At 41.1% G+C, this 13296-nt stretch overlaps 1 protein-coding gene and 1 pseudogene across 2 annotated transcripts; both read left to right on the top strand.

Annotated features, from left to right (window-relative positions):
* The first annotated feature begins 1594 nt into the window (after nt 1-1594).
* On the top strand, nt 1595-3372 carry LOC139016103 (lactoylglutathione lyase pseudogene; annotated as a pseudogene).
* Nucleotides 3373-4554: 1182 nt separating this feature from the next.
* Nucleotides 4555-11849, top strand: LOC139016099 (GTPase IMAP family member 7-like). 2 transcript variants are annotated; one of them, XM_070423716.1, is made up of 3 exons: nt 4555-4627; nt 9150-9259; nt 10159-11849. In XM_070423716.1, the coding sequence occupies exon 3, from the start codon at nt 10198-10200 to the stop codon at nt 11086-11088; it is 891 nt and encodes a 296-aa protein (XP_070279817.1). In that variant the 5' UTR covers nt 4555-4627; nt 9150-9259; nt 10159-10197; the 3' UTR covers nt 11089-11849. The 2 variants fall into 2 exon arrangements, with proteins under 2 accessions (XP_070279817.1, XP_070279816.1); XM_070423715.1 differs by lacking the exon at nt 9150-9259.
* The last annotated feature ends 1447 nt before the right edge of the window (nt 11850-13296 follow it).

The following is a 13296-nucleotide window of genomic DNA, read 5'->3' as shown; positions in this document are numbered from 1 at the left end:
GTGACGAAGTTAATGATTTTGAGATGGGGAGATTGTCTTGGATTATCTGAGTGAGTCCTACATGTAATCACAAAGGCCCTCAGAAGAGGGAGGAAAGACCAAAGGAGGAAGAAGGCAATGTGATGATGGCAGCAGAGATTGGAGTGATGTGATCACAAAACAAGGGATTCTGGAAGCTTTTAGAAGCTGGAAGAGGCAAGCGATGGATTCTCTCCTAGAGAACCTTCAGCCCTGAGGATATCTTCATTTTATCTGCATATGACTAATTTCTGGCTCCTGACCTCCAGAACTCTAAGAAAATTAATTTCCATTGTCTCAGGACTCTAATTTTTGGTAATTTGTTATGGCAGCAATAGGCAACTGATATACCAAGGTTAATTATTCATTATGGAAGTGTCAGGACATTTCAAGAAACAATTCCTTTCACCTCCTGTTATTATTTTTGCAAAGTTGTAATAATTTTGAGCTTTGAATTTATCTCGAACATAGCAGCATACAAAGACTTGAACTCCACAAGGCAGACTCTGATAGAAGTTAAAGAAATGTATTTTAATAACCCCAACATTTTTTTTAAAAATCCACATATTTCCACATGGACATACGTGTCTATGATGGAAAGCATAAAGGGGGAAAAATAAGAAGAATAAAATGTAAAATAGAAAGCCATGTCTTTCTCTACATTCATCTCTTTGCTTCTAACTGTGGAAGGAGCAGCATCCTGGGAGGGGAGAAGCCTGCAATCGGCGGTCTGGGGGTCTCCTGCGAGGGGGGAGAGCACCTTCCTGGACTTGCAGGTGGGGACCCGCAGCAGAGAGACGGGTGGCTCACAGCAGAGCTGGGTGTGGAAAGGAGCTCCTAAGGATGAGAAGCACAGCCAAATGAACAGCACAGGGAGAGACATGAGGCAAAATTCCTTCTATCAAAAGACTCCTAGCAGGAGGCCAGTCCTAAGAGAGGGTTCAGGGGTGGGAGCCAGGTTCCAGATGCTCCTCCATGGTCAAGGACCTCAGGGCGAGGACCATTCAAGACCCACATTCTGTTCCCTATGGCATCTATGGATTCTATTTCAACCACATCCCTCTTCCCTTTTGGGAACCTATGAGTGTGCTCGGAGGAGCAACTACTTGTCCAAGAAAACATAAAAGGCAGCTTCTATCAGGACAAGTTTCATTCAGGGAATATGGAGAATGAAGTGAACTGGGGCAGTGGTGGAAGCATTTTGAGCACGAAATGCAGCTCTGGCTCTGCTCTGGACTCATATATATGCAGCCTGTCAAGGTGAGCTTCATGGATGCGTGACTTGTAGGTTTGCTCAAGGATCTGTGCTTAGAGGGTTTAAAGCTCTGTAATGTCATCTTCAAATTCTTCATGATTTTTAAACAATGGGCTTGGTATTTTCTTGTGCCAGACCTTATGAATTATATAACTGGTCCTGATCTGTGTCTTTATTGGAAATAGGAAAACTGTTACCTGGGTTCCTTCAAGGTGACCAAAGTCATTCATACCAATAATTGGGGTGGAGGCAACCCCCGGCTGGGCGGAGTGTGGAGTTCACTGCGTTCCCGGGTACCTTCGTCCGTGATACAGCAGTGCAGCCATGGCAGAGCCACAGCCCGCGTCGGGCAGCCTTACCGACCAGGCTGCCCTCGGTTGTTGCTCGGACCCGGACCCCAGCACCAAGGATTTTCTGTTGCAGCAGGCCATGCTACGAATTAAGGATCCTAAGAAGTTTTTGTATTTTTATACTAGAGGTCTTGGAATGATGCTACTCCAAAAATTAGGTTTTCCCACCATGAAATTTTCACTCTATTTCTTGGCTTATGAGGATAAAAATGACATCCCCAAAGAGAAAGATGAAAAGGTAGCGTGGGTGTTCTCCAGAAAAGCTACACTTGAACTGACACACAGTTGGGGCAGCGAGGAGGATGAGACCCAGAGTTACCACAGCGGCAACTCAGACCCTCGAGGGTTTGGTCACATCAGAATTGCAGTTCCTGATGTACACGGTGCTTGCAAAAGATTTGAAGAACTGGGAGTCAAATTTGTGAAGAAGCCTGACGATGGTGAAATGAAAGGCCTGGCATTTATTCAAGATCCTGATGGCTACTGGATTGAAATTTTGAATCCTAACAAAATGATAACTATTATTTAGGTCTGTGAGAATACTGCTTTTGAGATGTCCATAAAGATACTGAGGGAGTTAAAAAAGAGAGACAGGGAGTTTGGATATATTCCGATAACAGAAGCATCGAGGACTGAGGGTTCATTGTCTCAATTCAAATTATTCTTAAGTGCATTTCCCTTTCTGTGTCAGCTGTGCTTTTCACCGACCTGATCAGTCCCTCTAGTTTTAAAGTAGTGCTTTGCCTTGTGTCCTTGAATGTGGCTGTGTAACATTAGTTTTTTAGGTAATAATTAGAACAGTTCCCTTCAGAGGTTGCATTTGCCTTCTCCCTCCTAACCTGACTTCTCTACACGTCTACCTTTCAATCATCATTTAAAAACACACACATTTTACATGTTTCCTTCTGGGGTTTCAGTCCTCAGAAATAACGTTTCACAGTGGAAAGTAAAGAGCCCTGAACAAAAACAAAACTTTCTGTGCACTTCAAATAGTATAAAGTGTTTATTTTACAAGAGAGAAGACACTTTTGGGAGGAACTCAGAATCATGCTGAGGAGGATGCTGACAGAAAGACTAATTTCTTCTTATGTATAAAGTGCTTTCGAAGTTCAAGGACTAACCTCTTTATTTCGGGGATTGGGAGAAGGGTAGGAATATTTTTCCTGGGTTCACAAACACCAGATTAGGCTGTCAACATGCTTTATCTTGTTTAATCCTCCCAACTATCCTGTGAGAAAGAACACAGGGTAGACATGTAAAATAACTCTCATTAATGGAAGGCAATACAAATAGGCATGAGTACTCAAAATTCCTTCATTATTTTTAGCATTCAGATGTACCTCATAAATGAGTACCTCACAGGACGTCCCCCGCTAGCCTCCTGTTGTAAAACCTTCAGTGACTTAGCCTTATCCTCTCAGCTCTCGGCCTGAGAACCGCGGTGAGGGAGGGAGCAGTGGAGAAAGGAAGTCTGTAGCCCTCACCTGCTCTGGGGGTGCCCGGTTGTTCTTGTGTGAGTGGTGTTTGTGTTACTTGTGAAGAGCCCTACACTAAGGTCTTTCAGATGCCGGTCGTCATTTAGGATAAATTATGACCAGTGATAACTTAGGTATCAGAAATCAGCTCAGTGGTCTTCTCTGCCATGATTGACATTTTATTTATTTTTAAAAAAACAAACTGATTTTAAAAAAATCTCTTAAGGCCCAGAGAATAAGAGCATCCAATTTGTTTAACTACATTTAGGTTTTCTATAGACTGTGGTGGGAGATCTTTGGGTAGGCCATGCCAACTGTGCTTATACTGCTAGAAGCACTTGACAGTTCCTTTCTGGATGGAATGGATTTATGTGAGCAACTCAAACAAATGGCCATACTTATAGACTGAAATAAAATAAGCATTTAAATAAAAAAAATACCAATAATTGGTCCAATAATATGGGCATTTACAACACCATTTCCAAATCTGTCTGCTTCCCTCCATGGGTAGCAACCCTATTGTCCTCTAGTTCATGGCACATCTGGTCCATTTAGTACCTATCCTCAAGCTTAAGCATTGACTAACCCACTTTCTGAATCCAGTGAAGCAAAATGTATAATCAAAATTTAATCTATTTGTGGTGATGCAACAGAGAACTAGAACATCTTGTCAACCATGAGAGAGCCAACAGCCTCTCTCCCAGCTGAAAACAATTCCCAGCTTTTGGATCCATCCACAGGTAAATCTAGGATTAGCTGCCTCTGTCTGGGCCTGGAGACGGAGAAGGTAGGAAGGCTGGGAGAGAAGGAAGCATCTACTCCCAGGATGCATCTTTATATGTCATGCAATGTAGACTTTTCAACCATGCAAGAACCATATGACAAAACAAACAAATAAACAAACAAACAAAAACAGAGAGACTGTGGTCATTGGAAGACTTTCCCCAGGCCTCTCCTTCCTCATTTCCACTTGGCTCCCAATGGTTTATACCCCTTTGGCTTTGTACCTGAGTTTTGTTAATTTCTGAATGAGTAACTTGAGACGCTCCTAAAAGAATAGACTCAAAACCCATATTGTACCATCACCAGCAAGACCCAAGGATACACGAAGTCCTATGTCCAAATTTCTTCTTCCAGAATGACCCCGCAGTCTCCCAATGCACCAGGGAAGGTGATAGACACTGTGTCTGGCTTTTGGGGGGCAAGATTTATGTCATTTAATAAGGGCCTTTCGATCCACTACCATAACCCAAAACACCAAATATAGCTTTGGTAATTTTGGTACAAGAGCAAGCACATGGAAGAAAAGGTTTCAACTTGGCAAAATGAAAGCATCCACCAAATTAGGGGAAATATTACTGTCTCTTTAAAGGCAAACAGTTCTTCCACAGGCTCCACCCAATCTATGCTTCCTGGCTCAGTGGTTTAAGAGGCTGTGAACTCTTTTTCTTCACAGTTAAAACAAAAGCACCAGCTGGAAGAGTGTCTTTGGAGAACATTTGAGAACTCATCAACTGGTTGAAAAGAAGGTGAGTCTGGCTGAGAAGCAGCCCTGAGCACTAGCGTTGTTTGGGCAGTAGGTCCATGGAGTGCACATGGTGGGGGCTCTGGTCCCAGGAAGGACCAGGTTCTGTGGCAGAAGCAGAGAGGGGGTGTAGGTGTGGGGGGAGGAGGGTGCTGTCAGAGGGTAGTGAAGGAGGGTAGGGAGGGGAGTCAGGAGCTTTATTAGTACAACTAGAAGCCTGATCCATGAAATTCGTGCAAGGGGCTTGGCCAACGCAGCCCTGACAACCTGCCTCTGCTGGCACTTGCAGCCCGGGCTTCTTCTGGAAGGACGTCCAGAAGGTTGTTTCGTCTAATTAGCATATTATGCTTTTATTATTATAGTTGTTACATGTCTCATATTGAACAGGATACTTTTGTGCTGACTGGTGCACCTCCATGCATTTGCTGCGCTGATACACACTGAGGGCTGCCTGACAAGCCTTCCTTTTCCCTGGACAGGAAATGAGTGTCCCCAAGGCAGGTCTTTAGGGCTTGAAGGCAATTTAGACACCACCCTGTCTAACTCCCTCTTTCTACTGAAAAAGAAGCAAGGTCCCAAGGAGTGTGGTGACTCTAGGGGTTGCCCACATCACTAAGGCCAGAGGAAATCTGCACTGCCGTTTGCTGAATGCTTTTCATCATTCAGCAGAGAGAAACTTTAAGCCGAGTAAGTGTGATATGTGAGGTGCAGAGGGGGTGTCATGAGTAGAGGTTGGCTAATCTGCAGGAACAATGTATATGAAACCCTCCACTTAATGGCCCTAGTTGCAGGCTTCCTAAAAGTGTTCTGTCTGGAAAGAGTGTGGACTCTCCTCCCTGCCCTCTCTTGATCTAGCTCTGATTCCATGTAATTTTAGAATCCTGGGTCTGAGAAGACACTGAGAGGAGGCCGATGTGTGCAGTGGTTAGGAGGGAAGGTGGTGGTCAGACACACTTTGAATTTGATGCCCTGCTCTGCCTTATACCTATTAGCACCTTGGGCAAGTGTCTCAGCATTTTCAAGCCACATCAATGTCTTTATTTTAAAAGTTAGAAGAATAAAATGAGCTTTTTGCAGGCTATTATGGGGGAGTAGGTGAGATAATGTACAAAAAAATTATTAGGGTGCTTGGTATAGAGTGTCAGCAGTGGTTACATTACACACATATCAAATTTTTATTGTTAAAAAATGTTAATTTACTCAAAGATAAACAAACAATACAAGGAAATTTCATGTACCTAGACCAGTGATGGTGAACCTATGACACCCAAACCCATTTTTTTGGTTGATTTTTCTTTGTTAAATGGCATTTAAATATATAAAATAAATATCAAAATTTAAATCTTTGTTTTACTATGGTTGTAAATATCAAAAAATTTCTATATGTGACACAGCACCAAAGTTGTTAGAGTTTTTCAAAATGCTGACACGCCGAGCTCAAAAAGTTCGCCATCACTGACCTAGACCAAGCTTCCACAATTATTAAGTGATGCCAATCTTGTTTCATCTATATACTGACCACTCCCCAGCTACCCCGCATTATTTTGTTTCATTTTATCAGTAAATATTTTAAATCATTAAAAAATATGACCATAATCAGACTTTAAAAGCAAATAGGATTTTTTACAGTTACCAGTTGCCTTCAGATTTCCCTGATTGTCTCATAATTTTAAAAAACTGTTTGAAGTTGAATCCAACTAAGATTCATAAATTGCAATTATTTGGTTTCTCTTATGTTTAATTTAATATATAGCTTTCTCACCTTCCCTGTTTCTTTCTGGAAAAATTTTCTGTGTAAGAAGGAGGAGTCTTTTTCCCAAAAGAACCTGGCAGTTTACATTTTGTTGATAAACATTCTCACATGTCATTTCACCTACTCTTCTAGTTCAGTGTTTTCGGCGAAGTTATATTTAAGGGGAGGCTTGATTGACTTAGGTTTGACTATTTGGTGGGAATACATCATAGGTTCAGTTGAAACTTCCCTCAGAAGGCATATAATGTTTAGTTGTCTCACTTTCTTGATAGTAATCGACATTAATGATGGCCTAAGTTTCATTATGGGTCAGAAGTGATTGTTAGGTTGCCGAAGGAGGAATGCAGGTGGCCAGAGTGCTGAGGGATTATGAATTTATTGTATCATCCACACATGAGGTGGCTGAGCCTGGATGGCTCCAAGCCCCAGTGGCTGGAGTCAGTGGCTTTTAAAGGATTTTTGGAAGGCTTTTTCTAGATGGAGACTTCTTTATACATACCGGGAAGGGAGATAATGGAATGTGGTCACCACAAGTGAAATGTGGTCTCAGCAAAGGGAATGTCCATAGTGACATAGCCTGAAAAGCCAGTTCCCAGAGAAGGGGTAGTGATTAAATTACTCAATCAAACCTAACAGTGATGATATCAAATTCTATCATTTTTCCCTTAGTTATTAAATGGAAAAATTGTATAAAGAGAAAGTTCCCACCAACCATTCTCTCATTTCCATGAAGTACAGTGGTATCTGAAAGACAGGATAAATGCTCAATTTTTTCCCTTTATTTATCAACATTCATAACAAGAAGATGCTTTCCTAGCACACTCCCAAGGGAGCGATTGATTATTTTAAGCAGAAGGCCTTGTTTTGAACTCGTGTATTTTAAGATATCTGAGATACTATATTTTGATTCATTGGAGTTATTATCGATGCTCACACTGTCCCATCAATGTCCAGTTGCATTCTCTTGAGGTTGGCTCTTAAGTCCTTTCCATGAGATCCCAGTGATTTTTGAGAGCATCCTGGCTTTCTTGTTGTCAAGAGACTGAAGGCTCAACTGAAGCATTTTCGCACCTATTCCTAGAATCAGTAGTTTATTTATAAAACCCTAACTTTTGTAGGAAATGGCATTTGAAAACCACACTCTAAGCACCAAGGCGGGGGTTGGGGGGGGGGGTCATTGTCACTGGGATCATATTATCTCTATGCCTTTTCAAGATGGGCAAAGACATTATTGCTTTTTTAAGTATCTTCGACCAATTGCTTATATGGTTCATCCACTACACAATACACAATAAGATTTGTTTGCCAGTTGATTTTGGTTTTAGAATTTTAAAACATAATTTTTGGTAATTATGTAAACTACCTACATGGTTTCAAAATCAAATCTATGAAATATTATGTAACCAAGACATCAATTTCCAGCTTCTGTCCTTGTTCCCTCCACTCTGCTTCTCCCATCCCTATGAAAGTAAATTTTTGTTGGTTTAGTTTTCAGAGTATCCTGTTATTGCCTTTTCATATATATGAAAAAGATATGTGTTATATTTTATATATGTAGTGCATATTCTACCTTGTTAGAGAAATGGTAGGTAAACTCTACATTATTTTCTTCACATTGCTTTTCCCACTTAATGATGTATCCTGGAGACCTCTCCATGCTTATATAGAGAGACACATTCCTTTTCAAGGTTGGATAATCTTTCACTGTGTGAATATATAAGGGGTCCTCAAACTACGGCCGCGGGCCACATGCAGCCCGCCGAAAACATTTATCTGGCCCGCGTGGTGTTTTTGCCGCTGCTGCCGGTCCTGCTTAGCAGCCGACTCGTCTGGGGACCGCAGTGCGCATGTGTGGAATGTCTGAAGGACAGTGAACTGGCCCCCTGTTTAAAAAGTTTGAGGACCTCTGTGATAATACAACCAGTTCCTACTGAATACCATTTGATGGTTTTGGGGTCTTTTTTTATTACAAATAGTGATGCCATAAATAGCCTTATGTGTTATTTTTCTGCATTTTTGTCAGTGTACTTAAGGGATAAGTATTAAAATGGGGGATTAGCAATGAATGAGAAAATGCATATGTACATTGGCAGCACAGTGCTGAATTCCCTTCTGTAGGGTTTGGACTGTTTTTCCATTCTCACCAGCCATGCAGGAGAAGGCCTGCTTCCCTCTTACCTTTACCAACAGATTATGCTAGCAAACCTTTGGACTTTTGCCAAACCTGGAGGTGTCAAATAGTATCTAACCTCAGAAATAGAGGTGTAATTTAATTAATATTTTAGTGACTTTATTTTGTGTTTTGATTTGTCTTTCTGAGTGTATATTAATGTCTTTTGATATATTCAAGGTACATTTAAATTCAATTTTCTCTGAATATTTATTCCCATCTCTTACTCCATTTTCTATCAAGTTGCTATTATTACTTTCCATACTTTTTAATTTTCAGTGTATAGCAGGAACATTTACCTCCTTTGTCGTAAGCTGAAAAATATTACTGTCCCTAATTTGACATTTTTGTTTCTATTTTTCAAAGGTGTCTTTTGTCCCACATTATCTGTGATATTTTTATGTAATCACACTTATCCATCCTTTTCTTCACTCTATTTCAAATCTTATATTTCTGTTACCTCCCGGTTACAAATAAGTTACCCATGTTTTTTTTCTTTTATTTATATGCTTTTTTGTAACATTTAAACTTCTAATCTGCTTGCAATTCGAATGGCATGAGACAATAAATGCAATTTTATCTTTTTTTTTTATGGTTATACAGATATTCCAAACTTGCTTTATCACATCAACTTTGGCCCCTTTGATGTGGTATGCTGTCTTATTGAACCTAACTGTAACATAGTGTAATGGAATTGAATATAAGTGACTAAGGTATGATTAATTTGGTCTGTTTCTGAATTTTCTGATTTTTGTTCACTATTATCTCTATTCATACAGCAATATCACACTTCTGTAATCATAGAAATTACAATGCTTGATTCATTGTAAAGCTAGTCCTTTCTCCTTGTTCTTTTTCTCAATGGTGCTGAATAACTTTCTTTTTTTCTTCATTGAAATAAACTTTATAATTCACCATTTAACTTTATAATCCACTATTTTTCAACTGCATGAAAAAAAATGGTGATGGTAAAAGTTTAAATTTACAGTTATATAAAATAATGTTAGAGAAGTATCTACTTTTTCTTCATCCCAAAACTTTATAATCCATTATTTTAACATTATAATCTACTCTTTCTCAGCTACAGGGAAAAAGTGATGATAAAATTTAAATTTTTAGTTGTATAAGATCACTTTAGATAATGATCTATTAATTCCAATGTATAAAATGCTTTAAACATGGATCAATGTTGAATTCAGTCTAATATCTTGACTGCAATAGGTAATTTTCTACTTCATCTATTAATAACATGTTGAAACAACAAACTGTGGTATGAATATTTCCAAATGAGACACATCTGTAGCTTTATTTATTGGTCAAATATCTGTTAGACTTTAGGATTAATATCACACTTGATTCAGAGAAAGAATTGAAAGCAGGAATAGCTCACATAACACTGAGATGATTAGCTTTGTAGAGGTTTAAATGAGTTCTCCTATGAAAGCACCTGGACCTTGTATTTTTTTGTGAGAAAACTTTGCTTTATTATTCCCTTCAGATGAGTAATAGACGATTATAAATTTTCAGGGGGGGGAAAGAATGAAGAAAAGAGGTTTGGGAATAGTCCCCACTTACCTAAGTACCCTTTCCCCTTCTTATTCCCTTCCTTAAGGTCTTGTTGGTACCTGCACCTCAGAGCCTCTTGAAAGAAATGGCTGGCCTTCAGGACAACACTCTGAGGATTGTTCTGGTGGGGAAAACTGGAAGTGGGAAAAGTGCAACAGCAAACACCATCCTTGGGAGAGAAGAATTTGAGTCTAAAATTGCTGCCCATGCTGTTACCAAGGGCTGTCAGAAAGCAGAGCGACAATGGGAGGGGAGGAAGCTTCTTGTAGTGGACACCCCAGGGCTCTTTGACACCAGGGAGACAATGGAGACCACCTGTGAGGAAATCAGCCAGTGTGTCCTCAACTCCTTCCCGGGGCCCCATGCCATCATCCTGGTACTACAGCTGGGCCACTTCATGCAGGAGGAGCAGAAAACGGTTACAATGATCAAGGCCATCTTTGGGAAGGCAGCCATGAATCACATGATCGTCTTGTTCACGCGCAAAGATAGTTTGGGTAATCAGACACTGAATGACTTTTTAGCAGGAGCAGATATAAACCTGAAAAACATCATCAGGGAATGTGGGAACCGCTGCTGTGCCTTCAATAACGAGCAAAGGGCAGATGAGGCTGAGAAGAAAGCCCAACTGCAGGAGCTGGTGGAGCTGATAGAGGAAATGGTGCGGAGGAACGGAGGGGCTTACTTTTCTGATGCCATCTACGAGGAGGTAGGGAAAAAGCTGCAAAGTAAGGAAGAGGCCTTGAAGATAATCTATGATGATCAATTACAGAAGGAAACTATACTAGCTGAAGAGCAACATGCTAAGGGAAAAATATCAGAGCAAGAAATGAAGGAGAGAAAAAAATCCTCATGGGAGAAGTATAAAGTAAATATTCAAAATGTTAGAGAAGAAGCTGGAAGGAATATATTTGAAGATATTGTAAATTGGATTCGGAATACGCTTTCAGAGATACTGAATATGTTTAGGAAATAATGTAAATTTTATTTTTGTTTCTTAACTTACTATGATTTGTTAATGTGATTAATTGTATTTTCCAAAGATGACTGAAACAATATATACTATCCCATCCATTTCTCTTATAATCAGTTTCTTTTTCCTTCTGTTGAATTATACTGTTTGTCCCCTTCCTTGAAATTTAATGGACTTTGTGACTGCTTTGACAACTAGTGTATGATTGTGACTTCAAAAGCGAGATAGGGCCCTCGCTGGTTTTGTTCAGTGGGTAGAGCGTCAGCATTTGGGCTGAAGGGTCCCTGGTTCGATTCCGGACAAGGGCACATCCCTGGGTTGTGGGCTAGATCCCGAGTGTGGGGCATGCAGGAGGCAGCCCATCAATGATTTATCTCATCAATGATGTTTCTGTCTCTTTCTCCCTCTCCCTTCTTTTCTGAAATCAAAATATTTTTTAAAAAGTGAGATAGGAAAAATGCCTCTTTCTCTCTAGGGTTTGTGGGCTTGGCACTTGGCCACCATGTGGGGAGGAAGCCCAGGTTGCCCATTGAGAGGCCACATGAAGAGGACTTGAAGTCACTGGCTCACCCCCCTGGCTGGTCTTTCATCTCCAGCAGAACCAATTTGCCAGCCATGCCCATGAGGCAACAATGGGAGCAGATTCTCCAGCTGCCAACTGATCAACCTCAGATGAAGCAGCAAAGAGCAAAGATGGGCCACCCCCCTGCATCCTGCCCAGATTGCAGACTTGTGAGAAAAATAAAGATTGTTGTTGGTTTAAACCACTAGGCTTTGGGATGGTTTGTTATGCTGTGGTAGCAACCACTAGCATCTTCCCGGCTCACTCACCACCAATACCCACAAGGCTAACAACCTGAGGAAGTTACAGAATTGGCATAATCGGGCAATAATATATTATGAAGAGTTCACAGACTCAACTTAGGAAAATGCAAATGAGAAATCCTGCCTGTGTCAAGTGTTAGCACCACCGGTGATGCACATTATTTCAGTCCACGTCTGTGTGCACCTTGTTAGTGAAGCAGCAGGCTTCCCCAGCAAGATGTTCTGTGGTCCATGTGAGGCAGGATAGTAAGAAGCTAGAAAAATTCCTGGACAAATGGAAACTGAGATGAGAAAATTAATTGTTTGGGAGACTTGCAGCCAGCTTATTAACCACAAGACCTTATCTTCCCCAACCAAGGGCACTTGAGAGCAAATGGTTTGTAGGTCTCCTCCCTCACCAGAGACTACATACCTTAAATCACTCTGGTCTGGGAGGTAGAGCACAAAGAACCAATTCATGCCATTTGTGCCAGCTAAACCCAAGAGCAGATGAAGTCAGGGGAAAAAATAACAAAAACCACATTAAAGCCAGACAGACCTAATATAAAATAAAACAGTAAAACAGACCAAAGAAAAATCCAAAACTCCCCTATACACTTACCTTAATGCATCAGCACATTAAAAATGCACCTGGACAGCCGATCAGAAAAAAAAGGATAAAAAGTCCTCAGGACAAGAACTCGCCAGAAAAGTGGACAAGCCCCAAATCCAGATTCCTCTCAGTGCCTCCCTGGCATCTGTGCACAAGCCTTGAACCACAATGCCCTTGGCAGCAGAGGAAATGTCCAGTCTCAGCATTTGGCACTGGCTTTCCCCTTTGTGCTCCCAATGGTTTCCAGGCAGGGCTGTGGGACTCACTCCCATATGCACTCCGCTGTTGCAGATTATTTCCCCCTTTTACCTGTCTCTGTAGTGATGTGAAGGCCCCTGGGAGAGTTTGTCCGTGAAGACACAAGGCAGAGGTTACTGTAGGGAAAATATTTGGGATTACCCAGCAGAATTGGAGACGGGTTTGAGTTTGTTTGTGAGCATAGAGACACTGAGGGCAGTGCAAGTGTGGGTGGACAGGAGAGCCGGGCTAACCTGGCTCATCTAATCTGGACCAGAGAGCTGACTCCCCCAGACCTGCATGGAACAGAGGGAATGACTCTTTACCGCATCTTGTATCACCAATTCGCAGCCCACTAAAACCTGTTTGTCCTTTACTTTGATATTGAAATAAAAATGTCCAAACCTCTCCATTTCTTTTATTTACCTGTGACTTGAAAAGCCTATGCTCACCCTGTCAGTGTGTCAGCCAGTGAGAAGACTCCTCTTTGGAAGTAGACTTTTCGGAGGCCTCAGTGGCTCCTAGGAATTTGAGTCTCTAGTTCAATTTTCCTTGAA

Source organism: Myotis yumanensis, unplaced genomic scaffold (assembly GCF_028538775.1).
Source record: "Myotis yumanensis isolate MYYU_CA2020_CCGP unplaced genomic scaffold, mMyoYum1.0.hap1 SCAF_9, whole genome shotgun sequence".
Lineage (NCBI taxonomy): Eukaryota > Metazoa > Chordata > Mammalia > Chiroptera > Vespertilionidae > Myotis > Myotis yumanensis.
The sequence above is the reverse complement of the archived record's forward strand: the minus strand, read 5'-3'. Positions and strand labels throughout refer to the sequence as shown.